The sequence below is a fragment of the Natator depressus genome, chromosome 1, assembly GCF_965152275.1.
Source record: "Natator depressus isolate rNatDep1 chromosome 1, rNatDep2.hap1, whole genome shotgun sequence".
Classification (NCBI taxonomy): domain Eukaryota; kingdom Metazoa; phylum Chordata; order Testudines; family Cheloniidae; genus Natator; species Natator depressus.
In genome coordinates this window covers 54205678-54226834 of record NC_134234.1, presented here as the reverse complement: position 1 = coordinate 54226834, position 21157 = coordinate 54205678, and the positions used below count along the sequence as shown (strand labels likewise).

The 21157-nt window shown below is 45.6% G+C and overlaps 1 protein-coding gene across 1 annotated transcript in view; it reads left to right on the top strand.

Annotated features, from left to right (window-relative positions):
• The window catches only part of LHFPL6 (LHFPL tetraspan subfamily member 6), a 204275-nt gene that overhangs the window by 177119 nt on the left and 5999 nt on the right, over positions 1–21157 (top strand). The window contains exon 3 of the mRNA XM_074943617.1: positions 6537–6635. Coding sequence (XP_074799718.1) covers positions 6537–6635 — 99 coding nt within the window. The remainder of the gene's footprint in view (positions 1–6536; positions 6636–21157) is intronic.

Sequence of the window (21157 nt, the reverse complement as noted above, 5' to 3'; positions counted from 1 at the left end):
CCCCACCCTCTGTGTTGCAGTTAAGTTATGTGGGGAAATCTGGGTGAGGAAAAAACATTAGCTCCCCAAAGGCACAGAGTCATGGTATCCAAATGTGCGGTTGGAGAGAATACTCAGAACAGGACGCTCGGAAGAGGTTGGCCTATAAAAGGGGGTGGGTGGGAAATGTTTGGAGCAGTATTTGTGGAAAAAACACTGTCACCGAAACAAAACCTAAATTGAACTGGAAACAAACAGCCCTTTATGAGTTTAACATGCAGCCTGTACGTTTTTACCACCTGATGAGAGTAACTGGCAAGGGCTGTCTAACAGTTTGTTTTGCATTCTTGGCAGGAATAACATTGTTATGTTAATATTCCTTTCACTTGAATGCCAGGGTGCTGAGCTGGCTTTGAATGGAAGGAGTTTTGAAGGAGGAGAAATTCCCAGGACCCATTTTGCTGCTTAGGGCTTTCTTTAGTATCTTGGTGCTTTCCCAGTCTCTTGTAGCTATCTGTTTTTGAGAGGTGAGGTGCTTTCATTGACCTCACTCACAGCTATGGCTGCTCAGAACTTTTGGCAATCAGGCCATAAATGTTACAAAATAATTGGTAGACCTTTGTCTCTAAACTTTTAGATATGTTGTAAATATTCAGTCCTAGTCTGAGAGGCCCTGTTTGGGCCTACATTACGACTGCGACTGCTTGGGGAACAACCTCTACTCACTACATGTTTAGAATTGACTGAGAACATAATTCAAAGTGACTATTGTTTATATCAGTCTACCTGCTTCTGCTAGCTCTGCAGCCTTGGATAAATATCAAACAATATCCCTAGAGCAGGCTGCCTGGGGCAGCGGGGGCAGGCTCATGTGATATGCTGAGCTTATCCGCTACTATATGTTGGAGGAAGCAAACAAAACTAGGTTAATTTTATGCTCCCAGTATTGAAGTTTTCAAAAAAAAAAAAAAAAAAGGGTCAGGAAGAGAAAATTGCTTCTCTTGTTCCCCCAACTATGTCTTCCCCTCTTCAAGGCCCTTCACTTGCTCCCTAGCGCTTTCTGTTCAAACTCGTTATTCCAGATTCTGCCCAGCTCTCCCCCATCACATACCCCTGATGATGTTTTAGTCATTGCTTCAACAGCACCAGAACATGACTGATGTTCTAGTCCTTTGTTTCCTTCTTCCGCTCATCATTCTGTGACTTTTTTTTTCCAGACTGTCCCATATCCCCAGAACAGCCTCCCTTCTCCTAGGTACCAAAGAACTACCCTTTTTTCCTTCAGATCTTACCTTAGAACACCCCTCCCCTTCCTTTGTTAATCTCCTGCCCATGCTAACCACTCCCTCTCTCACGCCTGATATAACTGTTTAAAAACAACAGCACAAAAGTTACAAATAAAAATCTGGAACGACAGTGAAAGAAAGAAAAACACAAAGGGCCAAATTCAGCCCTGGTGTAAACAGATGCATCTCCATTGATACCAGTGAAACTGTGCCTGCATGCACCAGAGCTGAATTTGGCCCATAACCGTGGGTCACACCTGATCTGAATTCTTATGCTCCAACAGTGCGGACTGTCCTCCCCCTTTATTGTCTATTGCCTCCTCTACCCCACCTCCATCATCTATTGTCGTCCGTTGTTTATGACGATGTGCCTTATTTAGGGCCTTTGTGCCTGGCTGCCCCCGGTTTATGCAAGAGGATGGAAAGACTCAAGAAACTTTGTGCCCTGAGCAGTGGCCAGGTACAACTGCAGCTTATGTGTTTTTTTTCAACACAGGTACTGCTCCCTCCTAGTGTGAAATCCTGGCCCAGGTGATGTCCAAAGTAAAATTTCCATTGACTTCAGTGGGGCCAGGATTTCACTCCTCGTGTGCCACAGGAAGTATCATGGCACTTCACAGAGGGCAAGCTAGGAAGGCTACAGTAGCTGTGTCCCTCTGTACCCACCTCACAGGAAGTAATGGAGCTCTGGGCTCATGGACGTGACAGTCTCAGGAGCTAGCTGAGACAAAGTAACCTGATTAGCAAACCTGACTGCTTTTCTGATCATTTGCCTTAAGGGGAGGAAAGAGGGTCTTGGAGCTAAGGCATGAAACTGGGATTCAGGAGATCCCGGTTCTATCCCACACTTCCTGTGTGTTCTTGGGCAAGTCACTTCATACCTCAGTTCCCCGGCTGTAAAATGAGGATAACACTCTTTCCTTATCTCCCAGGGGTGTTGTAAGGCTACATTCCGAGGAGCTCAGATGCTAGGGTGATGTGATGAAACAAATACCTCCTAGATAGACAAATAACTCCAAGGGGATCCTGAGTGAGAATTCCTCCCAGAGCTTCCCCTGAATTGGTATAGCTCTGCACTGCCCCAACAGGAGCCAATGCCTATATATTAATAATACCTAGCACTTACATAGCACTTTTCATCAGTAGATCTCAAAGTGCTTTCTAAAGGAGGTCAGTATCAGTATCTTCACTTCACAGATGAGGAAACTGAGGCAGCGGAAGGGCGAGTGACTTGCCCACGGTCACCCAGCAAGCCAGTGGCAGAGCTGGGAATAGAACCCAGGTCTCCTGAATCCTGGCCCAGTGCTCCGTGCGCTAGGTAAAAGACATGATTATGCCTCTAGATTGCAAGCTCTGTAATGATCTTGTTGACCTATAAATCTGCAAAGTGCCATGTGCCCCTGGGTTTATATAAGTCGTAATCAATTATCAAGCTTCTACAAGGCCATTATCAAAATGAAGTTAAAAAATAAAACTATGCAGTATATTTTTAAATGCCCTGTAGAGTCTCCCCTTTTAGAGCTGCAACCAAAAGTTCACCATCACCAGCTAGACCAAGGGCAGGCAAACTTTTTGGCCTGAGGGCCGCATTGTGTTTCTGAAATTGCATAGAGGGCTGGTTAGGGGAGGCTGTGCCTCCCCAAACAGCCAGGCATGACCCGGCCCCCACCCCCTACTTCTTGCCCCCTGATGCCCCCCAGGGACCCCTGCCCCATCCACCACCACCCCACACACTTCCCCTGACCACCCCCTGGACCTCCTGCCCCATCCAACCCCCCTGTTCCCCACCCTCTGACCGCTCCGACCCCTATCCACACCCCCGGCCTCCCCTGCCCTCTATCCAACCCCCCACCACCACCACCACGCTGCCTGGAGCACTGGTGGCTGGCAGCATGGCTGCACCAGGACAGACAGCCGCACCGCGCAGCACAGAGCACCACCGGGTCAGGCCCGGCTCTGCAGTTGTGCTGCCCCAGGAGCTCGCAGCCCAGAGCATTGCGTTGGCGGCACAGTGAGCTGAGGCTGCAGGGGACGGGGAACAGCAGGGGAGGGGCTGGGGGCTAGCCTCCCGGGCCAGGAGCTCAGGGGCTGGGTAGGACGGTCCCGCGGGCTGGATGCGGCCCGCAGGCTGCCCACCTCTGAGCTAGACACTGCCCTTTCAGCAGCAGGGGCAGCAACAGCTGAGAAGAAAGTTTGATAAAAATGTTACATCTTTGCAATGATCATGGCCTTGTGACGATCTTATGAAGAGATGGACTCTGGCAAAATACACATCCATTCTGGGTGGCATGAGGGGCTGACAAATCAGCACAGGTGAATGTTAAGTTTCCAGCACAGGTTCAAAAGTTTACTTGCTTTTGCCAAAATGGTTCATGAAAATCGTATGTTCTAGGTTCCGGAGATATGAATTCATAGACTTTAAATCAGTCTATTTTGGCCCTAGACTACGTGAAAGAGGAGAAAAGCAATGAAGGATTAGAATGGTTAGGCTTGATGGTTGGTTTACTTTTTCATGTTGGAACAATTATAGAGCATGACTGATTGTTGCATTAATTAATCAGAAGCAGTCATCTTTTAAATGCTGTGATTAACGAGGCACCTGTTTAACCGTGTGCTGAATTTTCCAAACAAAATATGTAGCAGTTTTGAAGCATAAAAAGGAAAAGTTAAATCCAAGCTAGCTACAGAGTTTCTTTTCCACTGGACTGACAGAGTATGTCTACAGAGCAATGTAAGCACAGGCTAGAGCCCAGGCTCTAGCCTAATCCGCCTTGCATCCACACACCAATTGTGTTAATCTGAGGCTTGAACCTAGGGTCCCAGGACCATGAAGAGCTGGAGGCGCACCCATGTTAAGATGGGACCTAGGGTCTGAGCCCTATTGCTTTCCTGCCTGCACACAGCCCTGGATTGACTTGGGTCCTGTAAATTCTCTGGATGTATCCCAGAGTTCCCTGGGGCAACTTTCTTAGTCTTCTCTATGCGACAGTCTGTGGTGCAGTCTATTAAGGGCAGCAGCTCAGGTCAGCGTTAACCCATTGTCTGCTGAGCACCAGTCTGCAAGGGCACTATCAGAGAGCCTGCAGGGTTTTCAGTGGAGACAGATCAGAAGAAGCGTTTTGCAAAGAGAGCTACTTCCTGGTCACAAGAGCACAGCCAGATTTTGGTGCACGCTGCCTGGGCACCCCTGAACGTGCAGGCCCAGAGAGCACGGTGTGGGGCCAAGAGTGGAGCAGGCACTAAGCGGTGCCCTGCAGGGATGGGGAGCAGCAGAGTTCCCGGCTCAGCATGGTTGGGGGAGGAAAGACCCCCAACACCCTGGCTGCTCCCCCTCCCTGCAGGGAGCCGCTGAGTCCCTGCTCTGCTCTCAGGCCCTCCCTGGGGCTGTGTGTGCAGGGACGCATGGGCAGCATGCACAGTCAGGGCAGCAAGCGGGAGCCAGCCTGAAACTTCCCCACAGGCTCCTGCGGCTCCAGCTCCTCCTCGCTGCTGCACAGAGTTTGCCTGCAACAGGGAGCAAAGCTGACAGGCAGGAGGCGGCTGCCAGGATGTTGGAGGTCATCTCTCCCCATGCCAAGCTGAGATGGAGGCTCTGCCGCTCCCCAGCCCTGCAGGGCAGCCACTTGGTCCTACTCCACTCTGTCGCTTGCTCCCAGGTCTGCTGCACGTGCAGGGGCACCCACACACTGTGAGGGCCATGAGTGGGAGCCGGCCCCAAAACTTCCCCCAGCCTCCCAGGGAGCCTTATCTCTGGCTCCAGGGCTGAAAAGGGGGCAGGGAGGAGGGATCCCCAGGAGGTGCTAGAGAGAGAATGTGATTTTTCCTCTGAAAGCTACATTTTATGTCAAAGTTCAAAACAAACAGACAAAAATAAATTTAAAAAAACCCCAAAAACACAAATACCTTAATTGAACGTCCCATTTTAAAAATGAAGAATTGTAAAGTTTCACTTTAATAGTTTGACAGCCCTGGAGACTGATGTCCTGGTTAGCCTCAGAACAGGTGCACATGGGCATTTTCCTGCCAATGTGACTCAGCCTAGAGGCAGAGCACCCAGTTCTCAGATTAGATGGTAGTTTAGTATAAAGCAGGGGTGGGCAAACTACGGCGCAGGGGCAGCATCTGGCCCTTCAGATGTTTTAATCTGGCCCTCGAGCTCCTGCCAGGGAGCAGGGTCTGGGGTTTGCCCCGCTCCATGCATGCTGTGTCTCTGCTCGGCTCCCGGAAGCAGCAGCATGTCCCCGCCTCTGGCTCCTACATGCAAGGGCAGCCAGGGGGCTCCACATGCTGCTCCTGCCCCCAAGCATCGCCCCCACATCTCCCATTGGCTGGCAACCATCGCCCATAGATGCTGCCCCTGCAGCTCCCATTGATGGGGCAGTGCACAGAGCCGCCTGGCTATGCTTCCGTATAGGAGTCGGAGGTAGGACATGCCACTGCTTCTGGGAGGTGCTTGAAGTAAGTGCCACCGGGAGCCTGCTCCCCTGACCCCGTCCAGCGCCCTAACCCCCTGCCCCAGCCCTGATCCCCCTCCCACACCCTGAACTCCTAATTTCTGGCCCCACCCCAGAGCCCGCACCCCCAGCCGGAGCCCTCACCCCTTCCTGCACCCCAACCCCCAATTTCATAAACATTCATGGCCCACCAGAAAATTTCCATACCCAGATGTGGCCCTGAGGCCAAAAAGTTTACCCATCCTAGTATAAAGCCTTCTCAAACTGCAGTCAGCCTATTGAGACAGCCACCAAAGGAGCTAATGATGCAGTTTACATGCCCATGCTCTGTATGGGTACTGGAGTCCCATCAAGAGCACCGTCACAGTTAGGGCAGTAGAGTTTTCCCACAATGCAACACATTCATAGGACTAGAGTGTCAACACCAAGGGAGGGAGGGCATTAGGCACTCTGACAGTTACTTTGACTCAGGTCTGTGCACTGTAGTGTGGACCTCAGAGCCCAAGGTTCAAGCATGGGTCCAAAAATCCTTACCTAGGGTTAAAAGGCAGTGTAGACGCTCAAGGTTCCCAGACACAGGTTAACTGACTTGGGTCCCACTAACTCTAGGCTTACATTGCTGTGTAGACATACCCACAGTAGACGGTGTAGTAGAGAAAGTGATACATGCTTTGCCAGTGGTCCCAGCATAGGTGCCTCATGATAAGAAGTTAATGTGACCCTTTCATGTAATTCCAAGTATTGATTTTACCTGCAGGCCTTAATTATGGTAATAGTCATTGATTGTATTAAGTCTTGTTTTCCTTTCCCTCCATAGGCTTGTTGATTGGCTCTGGCTGTGCTCTCTATCCTTTGGGTTGGGACAGTGAAGAAGTTAGACAGACCTGTGGTAACCTTTCCAACCAGTTTGAATTGGGTAAGTAATTGTCAATGGATCGGAGTTCCTTTAAATTCGAGCGCATCTGTTGTCTCTAAATGTAGAGAGGGGCCTGGAGAACAGGCTTACTGAGAGCAATCCTTGCATATTTGCCAGCTGCTACTGTGTATATTATTCTATTGCTTAATGGAGAGTGCTAGGGCATGGGACTCATTAAATCTTTACTATTGCTATTTTCCCCATGGAACATCACAAATATCATCAGAAATTCTGCTTTCAAAAAGAGGTTTTCCTTTTGAAGAGAAATTAGAAGCAGTTACATCAAAAGAGACTGAGGGATGACAGGAGACAGCAGATTAGATGTGAATTTGACATATGGCAGCAAAAACATCAGTGGAAGTTTTAGCTGCATGTGTGTGTGGATGGGGGAATCTATGGTTTACATCTGAGAGGGCAATTCATCGTTTACATCTGAGAGGTATAAAGGGGCCAATTGTGGAGAGATGCCATTGGCTGCTCAAGTACATTGAACTCAAATGTCCAAATAAATGTGCAGGAACTTCTTCACTTCCAACTCCTTTAAGCAAATAAGCGGGGTCACTCTGTAAATTCTTTCATGACCTGCACTTGGTGAAGCTTGTAATTCCCTGGCAATAGTCCCTCTCTAAAGGACTCTGGCATACTTATCAATCTCTTCTTGTCCCTGGGGGGTAAGGGCAAAACTAGAATGTTTCTTAATTTTGCACAAATATTTTAACCAGGTCTACAGCCAAACCATCCCTACCCGAGAGATGTTTGTCCTTGGCTCATAAAGCTTACTGAGGAGCCTCTGCAAAGTTTTGACCTTGGGATGCAACAGATTGCCCTTAATGTCATAGATGGAAGAAAATATGCACTAAACATAGTAATAGCCAAGAATATGTGAATTAAGAAATTCATTTCAAGACAGGATAATGTTTTCAGAGGGTAGACTGAGGTATCCAGGCCAAGAGACTATTTTTGGCCTGGATACCTCAGTCTACCCTCTGAAAACATTATCCTGTCTTGAAATGAATTTCTTAATTCACATATTCTTGGCTATTACTATGTTTAGTGCATATTTTCTTCCAATGAAATATAAAAATTCCTTCAATTATTCTACGAATATTTGCTGTATGCAAACACTAAGGACAGAGAGGAATTTAAAAAAAGGAATACGTAGGTTAACAATGAGGGCAAATTTCCTGAGAGCGAGATCAATCATACTGTGGAATGGTCTCTCAAAGGAAGTAGAGGAACTCCATTGCAGGTTAAGATGAGACAGAACACTAGAAAGTAGATTGCAGGGAACAATCCTAACAGGTCTTGTGCATCTCCGATTTCAATTATTTCATTCTAAGTACCACCAAGTACTTCTTGCCAAAGTACAGCAAACAGCTCTTTCTTGGGAAAAGACTATACAGACTGTTGTGTGGTAACTTGAGTCCTTTTTGATGGCAGTGGCTACAAGAAGTTCCTAGAATAATTTTATGTTTAAATAACTCCTTGGTGGGAGAGCTGTGAATTCAGTGAGTTTAGAAGCACCCCTGCCCTTTCTTGTCCCCTTGATCATGACTCATGAGCCTGGCGTGCAAATAAGTCAAGCTATTGTAACAATACATTCAATAAAAGAACGCTTCTGAAAATTCAACTGTCAGCTTTTTCTTCCAGGAATGCATAAGGAATATGAACGGGGCACATAATAATAATTGTGACGCTTGATACTCTGACCATATTTTCTGGATTTCAAGGCTATTAGGCACCTATTATGCATACCTAAGCTTGACTAAGGTCCTGGTTGTGCTGACTGTTAGAATCTTATGTTACCGTAGTAATTAACAGATTATAATGAGACCAGAAATCTGCTAAAAGTCTCTCGTCAGTATACCTTGCCTGAATTTAAATGCTTGGTTTTGTATTTTTACATTTAAATTGGCCAGCGGTGGTGCGGAGTTACCCAGGACATTGGCAGGGGAGAGGTGGAGTACTGGACCTGCAGATTAGCCAGGTTGCTCATTTCTTTTCATTTAAGCCTTACAATTACCGGTAACCCAAGCCTAGGCTTTATTTAATCATTAGAGATTGGTGTTCTCATGATAGCTTTAGGGCCAAAGCCAGCATTTCACAGAATCCGTCTCACTAAGTCTCAAGATGCATTTGAGTAATCATTGCTTTCATTTGAATATTTAATTGGATCAATCAGCATTCATTTGATTTTTCCTTTTGAATCGGTGGGATCAGTTGCCTCCAGAATCGCACACAAATTGCATTTAAACGCTATGCACAGAAAGAGGAGCGGTGAGTGCAGTGGGACAGAGGCTTGTCAGCCTCTCACAGTGGGTGCGTATGGAGTTCCTGCTGTCACCCCTTCACCCTTGTGCAGGAGCCAGCTAGAATCACGTTGGAGCATAGCTCCTGCTCCAGGCTCATGCTCTCACAGGTGCTAGCTGTCTGCAAGGGCAGAGAGCTGGCCAGGCACTGAGCAGGAGAGCATGCTGCATCATCTTCAAGCATGCTGCTCTAGTATGGGCACCCTAGGAGCACCTGAAAGACAGATGGATGGTCCAAAGGGGTGGCAGAATGGAACCCCACTGAACTCTGTATAAGATGAGCCAAGAGAACTTGGAGACCCTTCAGAAAGGAAAGTGTGGAACTGGGCAACAAAATCTACCCACAACAAATCACACAGACAAATCAGCAACATCATAGCAAAGACTACTGATAGCTCCAATAAAATGGACAGACACCTGGCATTCATCCTTCACTAGTAGCCATCAGCCAAGGTGGTTAACTCCATTTCTAGGACTGGAACTAGACTGACAGGGATTCAGGAAGTCAGATAGTTCTAGATGAACCCAGCATTACCCCAGCACAATCTTCTGGGTTACCTTCCCCCAAAAGAGAAAGCTAGAGGCAAAATGGCATTTGGCAAACTTGTCTTAGTTTCACCAAGTGATGATTTCTTAGGCATAACCATCACTTATAAAATGGCTAAACAGGCCAGTTCTGCTGGTCTGACAGGGGCCAAGAATAAGCTATTTTTGGCCTCCACTACAGTAACATGTTAGGAATGTAAACTTCTCTGTGCTACATTTGAATGGATTTTGAGTAAATTTTCTGCTAGCGACCCATTAGTCTGTGACAAATTATCTGTATACCTCTGAGGACAGCGAAGAGAAAGGTGGTGACAGGGACAGTATATGAGAAACCAAATAGAGAAATGAACGAGGAATTGAGTCAACACCCAATGGTGGCAGAAAACAACTGGAGCACTCTAGACTCTCCAGAGAACTTGCTAGGACTGACAGAATTGACATGGAGCTGCTGCAAGAAGCATGGGCCAGGAGATGAGCTGCAGGAAGCAGCAAAGGCCAGGAAGGATCTGTTGTGACCTTAGGGAGCCCCAGTTTCAGTCAAAGCCAGGACAGCAAATGGGTTAACTGGAAAGGGAGCTGGGAACTACATGGTGGAAGAAGGACTGGGGCAGTTTGGAGAAAGATGACAATTGTCCTGGTGCTGGATCTTTAGGATGGGTGTATGAGAAGAATGGGCCGGTGAGTCTGGGATTTCAAGTCATGAGATTAAAAAAAGTGGCTGAATTTTGCATCATATAAGACAAGGCTAGCCAGAAATCTTCAGGAATTAACAGTTGAATGTAGTGGGTTTAAAAAAAGAAACTCAACACCCCCAATTACAAAATGATATAGATGTACTTTGCAAACAGATAGGGAAAATAGTAACAGTGTATGATCCTTAGTGGGTGTATAACCCACACACCTCCTGGGTGTGGTGTTCTGGCCTATCTAGTGACACCGAGACCACAGAGGAAGAGAGAGATAAAATGAGTCTGCTCAATAGCCTTAGCTAACAGCGCGTTGGCTTTTAGCTCATGCAATAGAGGCTCATGCACTAAGCTCCAGAGGTCCCTGGTTTGATCCTGCCCGACAATGCCTGGGGTCTGTCAGCGTCACAGGTACATTTGAGAAGTGCTTCTCCATGTCTGCAGGAACATTGACAAAGGCATCTGGCTAATTAGACACTCCAAATACAGCCGAGATAGGCCATATTGTGAAGGGAAAACAAAACTCCACTTATATGTACATTTCAGAGTGGCATTTTATGTGGCTGCAGGAAAACGATTCATGCTTTTAATCTACATACAAGTGGATTTTTGTATACTTTTCCAGAAACCCTGACTTGGCACTATTTAGCATGCCCTATAGTTTGATGCTTTCCTTGAAATTTGTTTAAAAGTGAACTGTGCATTTTATTCAGTTGGGTTTGACTGGTAACACAATGTACAACATCTACATTTTTCAATCAAAAGAAAATATTGGTACAGATCAAGGCATACACAAACGGAGTTGTGTTTTAGCTGAATATATACGGCCAGGTAGAATTCATGTAGTCCTATCACGGATCAAACATCCATAGACTCAGCCTCTGTGGAAATGGGGATGGTGTGATAACCTACCTAGATGGATGGACAGAGACTGGGGCATATCGGTAGAAGACCCTGCAATATACTAGACTCATGCACTGCTGCTTTTTTTTGGCCTGTCAGAAAGAAAGCTGCAATAATAAATTATCTAAATTAGCATTTGGTTGCAGGCTAATGCAGTTGGCACAAATGATATGCCAGTCATAAGCAAGGAGCATAAATACCAAGGGATTCTTATTCTTCCACAAATATATAGGGAAGGATCAAAGTCATTCCCATCTCCTGTTACAGCATATGCTATTATTTATTCATTATTTATATTGTGGAGCTGCCCAAAGGCCCCAATCAAGATCAGAGCTCCATTGTGGTTCTGAGCTGCAAGTTGAAAGAAGTTAAGTTGATTCAGATATACAGGATCATATTTACAGCAAGAGTAATTAGCAAGCCATTTTCTCTAAATGGATCTCATCCAAACAGTTGTAGAACACATTTAATTTGGTCTGGGCTAGATGCAGTACTTCAAAAACACACCACCACATCATGCAGGAGTAACAGCTGAAAAGTGAAGTTCCCAGCAGAGAAAGGTTTGACAGGTTGGTGAGAGCTTGTCAAGAACCAAAAGGAATTTGCATCAAAATTAGGACTGTGCAAAAGACTTGACAGCTTTTAGATTTTGCAAAATCTAAGCCACCATTATGAAAAGTTTCTGAAATGCTGCCGCTTTACTTAAAAGCCGGGGGAATCTGTGTGGGTCAGAGGAGACTTTCAAAGACAAAAATAGGAGTAAGACACCCAACTTCTTTTGCTGTTCAGTGAGAGTTGGGCCCCTTGAATAGCACACTGGATGGTGACTTGAGATGTGGGTTCTGTTCCCAACTCTGCCACCTCCCTGCTGGGTCACCTTGTCTCCGTGCAGTTTCCCCATCTGTAAAATGCTGGTGGTAATTCTGACCCTCCTTTGTAAAGCACTTTGAGATCTACTGATGAAAAGTGCTAGGTATTATCATTATTAATTGCCTTTTGTGTTTGACAATCACCTTCAAGACCATTTCTGAACAGAATCTCTAGGGAGATATCTATAATTATTTATACAAATCCATCAGAGATGCCACCAAAATGTTTTTTACATCAGTTCTAAATGACTTTAAAATAAAACATCACATATTAAGTTTGACTTACAAAACTGAGCCTTAGCTGGCATTTAGTGGGATAGTCCTGAAATGATAGGGTGACACCTAGAAAGTATATTTCTACAGGTCAGTATGTTATCAAAGGCTTAGTCCACTGTAGTTTTCATTTTTTCCAGACATGGGGCTCTCACCACTTTCCTTGGAAGATTACTGTACAATTGGCTAGATTTCATGGTTTCTTCCTTTGCTCAACTTTTTTCTGGTCTGTGATCATAGATATTAGAGCATCCTGCAGACACCTTGTCCCATTCATTGAGGTTTGCTTGTATTTTACTACACCATGGACTCTAGTGTAACTTTTTGTTTTTAAATGTGCGAGGTTGTTGCCTTTGGATATAAAGGCAACAGTGATCTCAAACCTGCTGTGCTCCCTTGCTTTGAGCCTTCAGAGATTTAACTAAAAGAAACAGATCTTGAGGAGATGTTCTTAGCATCTACTCTCTCTGTTAGTACTCAGCTGTATCAGAGCCTCTACTTTTTGCTCACTTTGCTTTGGCAGATTGAACTCTTCAGACACAGGCATTTCCTTTTTGTGAGCCATATTCTGGAAGCTGCATGCTGCTGCAAAGGCTTGACGGGCTTTCAATGGGGAGTGTTACAATATGACCCAGTCCCCTTCCCCACCCCCGCAGAGTTTGTTGTGACTGGACCCAGTCACTGGGTACCACATGCTTCCAAGCAAGTTGGGTGTGGGATAGAAGCTAGTCACTGTTTCTAGCTCTGGGACTCTAAGGCATACTCCTGGGCTCAGACATCTTATCTAACACCCTTCGTTCTGATGTGGGATGCTGCCATCCAGCTTTCCTAGACCCTGAAACTGTAATCAGACCTCCTGAGCCCCTAGTCACTGACAGATTCTCCCCCTGAGTTCTACCTAGGTTGTGCGTTCTCTGGACTTACCAGGTTAACCTCTTTGTAGCAGGACAAGACTCACCAGTGCAGCACCTCCTGCTGGTCGTCCTGGGAATTTGTTTTTTTCCAGTGTTGGAACACCCTCTGCAGGCCGGTGTCTCGCCTGCTGCTGGCCCCATGTCCCTCCCAGACCCCAGCACCCCTTTCCCTCAGGATTCTGTCCCAGCAGGACCCCCACTCTGGATCTCCCCTCCCAGGGAGCCTCCAATCCTCTAGACCCACCTCACCTCAGTGGCTACTGCCAGTCATCATCTAGCCCCCGCTCATTGGGACAGATGTCAGTCTGTAATGACCACTCATCATAGGCAAGGGGTTAGGACCAGCTGCCTCTGCTTGCTCCCAGGCTGCCCCTCTGCAGCCCCAGTACCTTTCATAGGCCTTCAACAAGGCCTGCAGCCTAGGGGTTTACCAGGCAGGAGCTCCCCAGCTCCCTTTTGCCCTTCCCCAGCACTGCTCTGTTTCAGGTACCTTGCTCTCAGGCAGCTAGCCCTTCCCACTCCAGGGCTAGAGTGAGACTCCTTAGCTTCTGGCCCTCAGCCCTCTTATAGGGCCAGCTGGACCCTGATTGAGCTGGCCACAGCTGCGGTCAGCAACTCAGTCAGCTTCCCCCAGCTCTTCTTAATTCCTTCCCCTGCTGCAACCCTCTCCAGGGCTGCTTTTAACCCCTTTTCTGCAGGATTGGGGCAGCCACCCCACTACACCCTTTGAGGACAACATGGTAGGAAAGCAAGGAACACAGGCTTAGCAAAGGAATTTCTTAACATGAGTTACAGATCTTTGAAAACAAGATAAGTCCTGAGGTGTCCCCTTCCCCAGTCTGGTCTCACCCCTCTTTTGAGTCTATCTGTCATCAGTGTTTCAGGCTGGGCAGAGTCTCTCCTTCCCTCTCTGTCCCCAAAGTCCTCCTTACATGTGGTGGTGGTCTGCCCCCTGCACAGAGCAGAAACCTATTCCCAAATAGGGCCTCCATCTCCAGATCATGTGCTCAAACTACCACCACCAGTCATGGTTGCTTGCTCACTTGCAGGCCACTGTCTAGAAAGAGTCTGGTACCATGGGGGTGGGCCAGTAGTTGAGTCAGTCAAAGTGGATAGCCCCAGATTGCAGCCTTGATGGCTCTCAGTGATGGCCTTTCCACAATGTGCCATACACCTTTCCTAAGCAGGGCAGTTATCTGGAGGCTGCCCCTGGGCAAGTCCAAATGAATGTGGTCACACTGCCAATATTTCAACACAGGTATAATACAGACTTCAGAATTTGATAGTCATATCTCACCCCTCTCCATCATGTCCTGTGCTAGGCATACATCTAAACTTCATTCTAAATATCTCAAAATTTCTTTCTGTCAAGGGATATGTTTGTCTAAGGGCTTTATTATAGTTTCCCTTTGCTGCTTCCAGAGGGTTGGAAGAGAGGATCACAAGAGAACTATTTAACTGATAGGCACTATTACCTTAAAATAATTATTATAATAAATTGCCTTTATAAACAGTACAGTTACTAAAGGACACAAAAGTCATCTCTTTGGGAAAACCACAAATATAGAACAGCTTTGTCAAACAGCTAGGTGGCATTTCAGCATCCTGGCTGAGTGTCGACATCCAAAGGATAAGACTGTGGAGAAGAGATTTAGAAACCAGGATGTTTTTTAGAACACTATTAACTATGAAAGATTTTTAAACTATTTGTCATGAACAATCAGAGATCTGACTTCTGTTCACAAGTTATCTACAAACAGATTGAGATTTTTTTCCTGGGGTGTGGTAGGACCGCAGGGCCTTCTGGAGGGCCTCAATGGGCCTGGTACACCCCATCACACCAGACTACACACTAACAGAGAGTGTGTCTCAAGAACCGTCTCCCTTCCCATTTGCTATTGCTTTCTTTGAGCAACAAAGCATCATAGCTCAAGTTTCAAATATTATATAGGGTATCATCTTTTTAAAAATAAGGGGAAAATGTTCAGATAATTTTGAGAAAATCATCAACGTTCTCTGGACAGAGAGGAGCACACTTCACCAAATACATTATTGGTTCCAAATTACTCACTCAGCTGCAGTTTGTACCTTCTCTGTTGTTGCCTTCTTCCATGTACCTATCTAACTCCTTTCTGAATGCATTTCAGGATGTAACGTCTACTGCTGCCTTTTGTAGCTTATTTTACATGTCAGAATCGCACTGTGTAAAGAAAAAGAATCTTCGGTTCTTGAACTCTTCTTGGTTTCCTTTCAAAATAATCAGATCCTCTTCTTTATTAGCTGATTATCTTTTCCATTAGCTTTGTGGCATTCAGACCTGCAATTCCTGTACTTATCTCTCTTTTCATTTTTAGTCTCTGATTTAAAAAAAAATACCCTGGTTCATTAAATTATTTCACATTCCCTCCTAGTATTGGACTCTCATGCAAAGCTGGTTACTAGAGTTGCTGCACAAGGTTTCTAAGTAGGAGGAGTTTTTAGATGTGTGGATTAATCAGTGATGTTTGCCATATGCTTTTTAGCACTGTATTCCTCAGTTGGAATAATTCTCAACTCTTTTTTTCTTGGTCTTAGAAAATGGATCCTACTCAAAGCTAAGTTATTAGCATTTGCCAGGTTCTCCAGGCTTCTAGCCCAGTGCAAGTTTTATTGATTTCAACAGTAATCTTATTTTAGGTCTTGCAATTAATGTAATAGGTTCATATCCCAGACACTCCTATATTCTGGAGTTTTCATACATTTCATTTATTGGAATATTTTAGATAAAAATCACATGTATTTCCAGGAATGCTTTAAGTACTTGTGATTTTTTTATAGGATGGTATGAGTTGAAAGTATACTACTAAAGCCCCAGGATCTATGTAAACAGATCCCATGTGGAGCCCTGTGGTAGATCAAGGATTAGCCACTCCTCCAGCTGCCTAAATTAACTCTGCTTCATATTTGTCGTGCTAAATTTTGGGGAAATCCATGGCATTATGGGAACAATATCATGTCCATGGAAATCATAGCAGAAATTAAGCCAATGAAGTCTGTACCCCCATTGACTCAGCCATTCACTCAGTCACTTGTGGATTCATTCACTTGACTGACCATGTATTCACTCATGCAAAAAGCATGGAGATTTATTTCAGAAAGCTGTTAAAGTGATGCACTCCGTAACTCTTACGACAGCTGGGACACACCCGCAGATTTGTGTTGTGGTTGCTTTTCCTATTGTGGGCCAGATTATACCGTTGAGGCACAGCCCTGAGTAAGGAGCAGTGCAGAGAGAAAGACTGCCCCAGGGCAACCACCAGGAGGCACTATACACCATGTCACTCAGAGATCCTGGTTACTGCAGCTCCAAGTCCACCCCTAAGGAGGGAACAGTGTGTGCTCCCTCTATAGCCAGCCAGCTTCACTGACTGGATGTGACCCTGCCTCCTTCTTACCCCTCCCTGCTCCCTACAAGGATCCTAGTCCTAGCAGCCTTTGCTTCTAATGGAGCTTGGGCTGTAATTGTTTTTACGTCCTGTACTGGGGACAGGTGGTATGGAGGGAAATGTTCCATGCACCCACTCTGCCCCCCCCCCCCCCACTTTGTTCACCTGCAGTATATGTTTAAGGGCTGTGACTTGAGAGTTAATCCCCAAACTGATTTCTAGCCGTCCCCCACCCAAATATCAGCAGCGTTAAACCCCATTTTAAAAAATGTCTTGCTGGCTGTCTCCAATCTTGCCTGGGCTGTTGGTGGATGCTGCTGCCCCACTGACCAATCAGAAGGCCCGTAGTTCCAATTATTTATGCTGCCTGTCAACTTCCTTGCCAAGAAAACACCAACGAAACCAAAAGCTTTCAAATGGCCAGTGAGCATGCAACACCAGCACAACGATGGGTCCCCCAGATCCTGTTACTGCCAGAGTCCCTTCCTCTGTCCTGCACTGGAAGGTAAATACTGGTGTATAAAAACTAGTGTAGGCCCTGAGCACAGCATCATTCCAGAACATGCAACTATGATGCATGACAACTTACTTAGATAGGAAAGTATTTTAGGTATTTTTAGATCCTTGGAGAAATTCCATTATCATGAAACTTAAACCATGCCATCCCCACATGGATTTTTTTCTCTCTCTCTCCCACTCTCTCACACATTCACTCTCTCTCACACACGCACACAAAGATTTTGAGCACTGCCTAGTTATGTAATTGTGGACCTTGCTGTTCCTTTTAGAACTTTGATTTTAACAACAGAGCATCAAATAAAAAAGCAATGTTTATCATGCTTAGCAAGACAGAGTCCCTCAAGGCAAAATACTGTACCCGATGGATGAATTTAGGCCCCAATCCAGCAAAGCACTTAAGCACATGCTTAACTTTCAGCAGGTGAGTAGTCCCATTAAAGTCACTGCGATAAAAATGAAGTATGTGTCTAAGAGCTTTGCTGGATCAGGGCCCTGCTGTGCTAGCTGCTGTTATAACTGCTATACAAATATAAATCAGGAGAACTAAATATTTTTGCTCTCAAGTGTATAATTTCTGCTTGTGTATTGCCATTTGATTTGGCCTCTAGTCTAATCATTTGAATATTCTCTATCCTGCCCTTTACAAAACTTTACCACCCTTCTAAATGAGAGAATTTAATGCAAAAGTCATTTCACAGGTTAAACTGCAGCTAAATTGCCCAATTATTGACAACCAACAATCTTTCCTTAGGGTGCAATGGACTAAATAGCTGGTACATGCAACAAAATGAAAACACTGGAGCAAAAACATAAACTAGAGCACCCCCCCCACCCCACCCCCCCCGCCATGAAATACAAGATTACAAGGGGAGTACCATTGTTTCAGTCTAACACTTGGCCATTTGTGGTAGATGATCGTTAATTTCAGCAGGTAAATTTGAAACATTTTATTGTTGGCTTGAGAACTATAATTAGAACACTGCAGAGATCACTTCACCCCTTCCAACAGCAGGCTCCTCTTCAGTGTTACAGCTCTGAATGCTGCCCCATTCTGCAGCCTCCACGTATACATCAAGCTATTTTAGCAAGAGACTCCCACTGCTTCTGGCACTCAATGGAACTAATGAGCAGGTTGACTTTCGTGTCACTGTTACTCTAAGGTCAGTGTCCCAGTGTTCTTTCAACCACCCTGCTGTACTTCCCTGTCCCTTTATTTGTTCCTCTTGACCTTGCTCCCCCTGGCAAGCTTGAAAGAGCAACAGACTGCCTGCTATTCCTTATATGATCAAAGTGGGTGACGGTGTTCCTTTGGGAAAATGGAGCACAGTGAGGGGGGAAACCATGGCTTGCCAAGTCCAAGGTTGAATGTGTATCCTGTATTTCTCAAGCAACGCTGTGACACTGATCTAGCAGCTGGCTCATCATCCAAAAACACATTCCTCACTATACGTCTCTCCCTTGTCCTCTGCCAAGATACAAAAGTTGAATTCACCCCATGCAGAAGTCAAGTCTCCTTATTCCTTCCTGTTTCCCTTAGGGCATGATTGAGACATTCTGAATGATCCCAGCAGGTGAATTTTTGGTCCCGGTTCTTTTAAAGTAGCATTTCAGCCAGAACTTTCTGTATTCGGGATCATCACAGGGAAAAGTGACATATCTCAAGGCAGTAGTAGAATTCTTATTTTGTTGTTTTAGAAGACAAACCCTGGGAGTAGCTAGTGACCAAAAGGAACTGTTAGATGGAGTCCATCACCCTTCCAAGACAGGCAGAAGACCCCTGAAAGATGTGTTATGAATACAGGGATTTTCAAACCAGCCTCAGAGATTTAGCCACCCATCTTCCTGAGGCTTTGTGAAGCTGTCTGGAGTGGCTCGTGAATGTGAGTGCCAACCTCAGGGCACACTGTTACAAACCAGGGCACAACCCCCCAAATTGGTTGTTTGTTCTATAATTAGATATCACCAACCAGGTGTCAAGTGTGACTTCTTAAGTACTATAACAGCCTTGAGATGGAGTCATAGACAGTCCCCTTGGGCACTTCCAGGCAAGCCTGGCTTTGTGACAGATGGTCCCCTACACCAAAACTCACAACAATATTCAGGTTACTCCCAGTCCCAAAGGACCAGTCACTGACCCCAGGTCAATGGTACCTTAGATACCTCACCAAAGATAACACTTGTAACCAACCCTGTAAGAAAGAAAATAAAGATTTATTAACTAGGAAAAAATAGTAAGAGTTATTTACAGGGTTAAAGCAGGTAAACATAAACACACAAATGAGTCACAGTTGTAGGTTTCAAAAAGTAATAGAAGCTGCTGTAATGTGCAAGCTCTGTATGTCCTTTAGGGCTAACCCAAGCTAAACAGCTTGGGGATCCCTTGTTTATGCTTAGAAATATTGCCCTCTCCAAATTCCAAGCAGCATAGTGATACAAAGCCTTCTGGTCAGGGATTTTTATTCCCTTCGCCCAGCGTTCAAACAGTAATGGGATGAGGGTTTGTACATATCCTCTCTTCCTGGGTGTGGGGAGAGCAATCAATAGTCTTTTGTCCACTGGCCTTCTGTGGGCCTTCTTTTGTTGGGCAGGCTATGACACCCGTTGTGGTAAACTAGTATTTCACACTTGGTAATGCTTCTCTCCTGACTCGGCTGTGTTTCCAGTTTCATAGAAAACACTACTATAGTTACAAAGCAAACACTTAAATATTACCTTACAACATGGGGTACAGATATTGTAAGTGAGATTATTGCAGATAGCAATTCACAACCATTTCATACAGTCCACACACTAAATGTCTCTATAAATCTAATACCTATTTTAACAGTACTAACACACAGGTGAGCCCAATTAGTTTCCAGATATGCATTTGTCAGTGTTCAGTGAGGCCTGGGGCCCTTGGCATGACTTGACACCTGGTTTGCCAGCTTCTTTTGAAAATTCCAGCTGAAATTGTTGTTATGCTTGTGTAGAGGCAAAAAGAATGGATTTTTCCATGTACAAGAAATAGTTATTAGATAAGAGTTCTCTGTTGTAAAATCCAGCTGTCTGCACCAATCATCATCTCTGGGCATGTATCCCAGAGCTTAAAAACACAAAGTACTACAGCAGAATATAATATATGTAAAAAAAGCTTCCCACTTCCTCAATAGCCTGAGAACATAGCCTGACCTTAGTGACTGCATTCTGCTTGCCTGAATTCCACCTGAGCTTTCCATTGGTTACAGGATTCTTCTTCACTAACTGTTTTGTGATGTTGCTGTGCACGATTATCAGGCAGCAGATTCTCCCTCCGATGTGGCAAATAAGCTTATTCTGGTGGGAAGGTAGATTGGAAAGGAATGTGGGATCCTTTAGGAAGAAAGGGGGTATATCGGTGTTATAAATTGCTGTCAACAGTCAGGAACACATACTGGAATATGTCCTATACATTAGAGCACCGGCAGGCTAAACTCTTACTTTTGGCTCTGCACCAGCCAGACTTGCCAGGCTGTAGGGGAGTTGAAGGATCTCCACACCTGCTCCACAGTGGGACTCAGACCTTTTCTAGGATAGGGCGGCTAATGACATAAGGTCCTGAAGGTCCTCCTTCAGCCAAGCTTCCCACCCTTTGGCAACACTCGAAGGATTCTGGTCCTGCACAGGAGCCACAGAGGCCACCACCAAAGATGGTATTAATCCTTATGGAGTAGCCACAAAAGTGGGACCTAGCAAGTCGCTAAGTCTGGCTGCCCTCCCAGGGCTGGACTAAGGCATAGGCTATATAGGCCCATTCATAGAGCCCAGCTCCTCAAGTCATTTGATTGTGTCAGAGTCGCAGCTCTCTTTCTTTTTTTGAAAACAGTTTCCAGGCCTCAGGATGGTGAAGAAAACCCTGAAAACATGCAACAAGTTTAACAGTGCTGTGGTCCTGCAGACAGCCTGACATAATTGCTCTCAGAGGTGAGAGCTTCCCATTCATCTTCACAGGTTCTGAACTCCAATATCCGCTGCATGGGAGTGTTGCCAGCACCACCCAACAGAGAATGAGGTGTGCCCAGAACGCATGTGGCAGGGCTGTGGCTTGACACCCCACCCC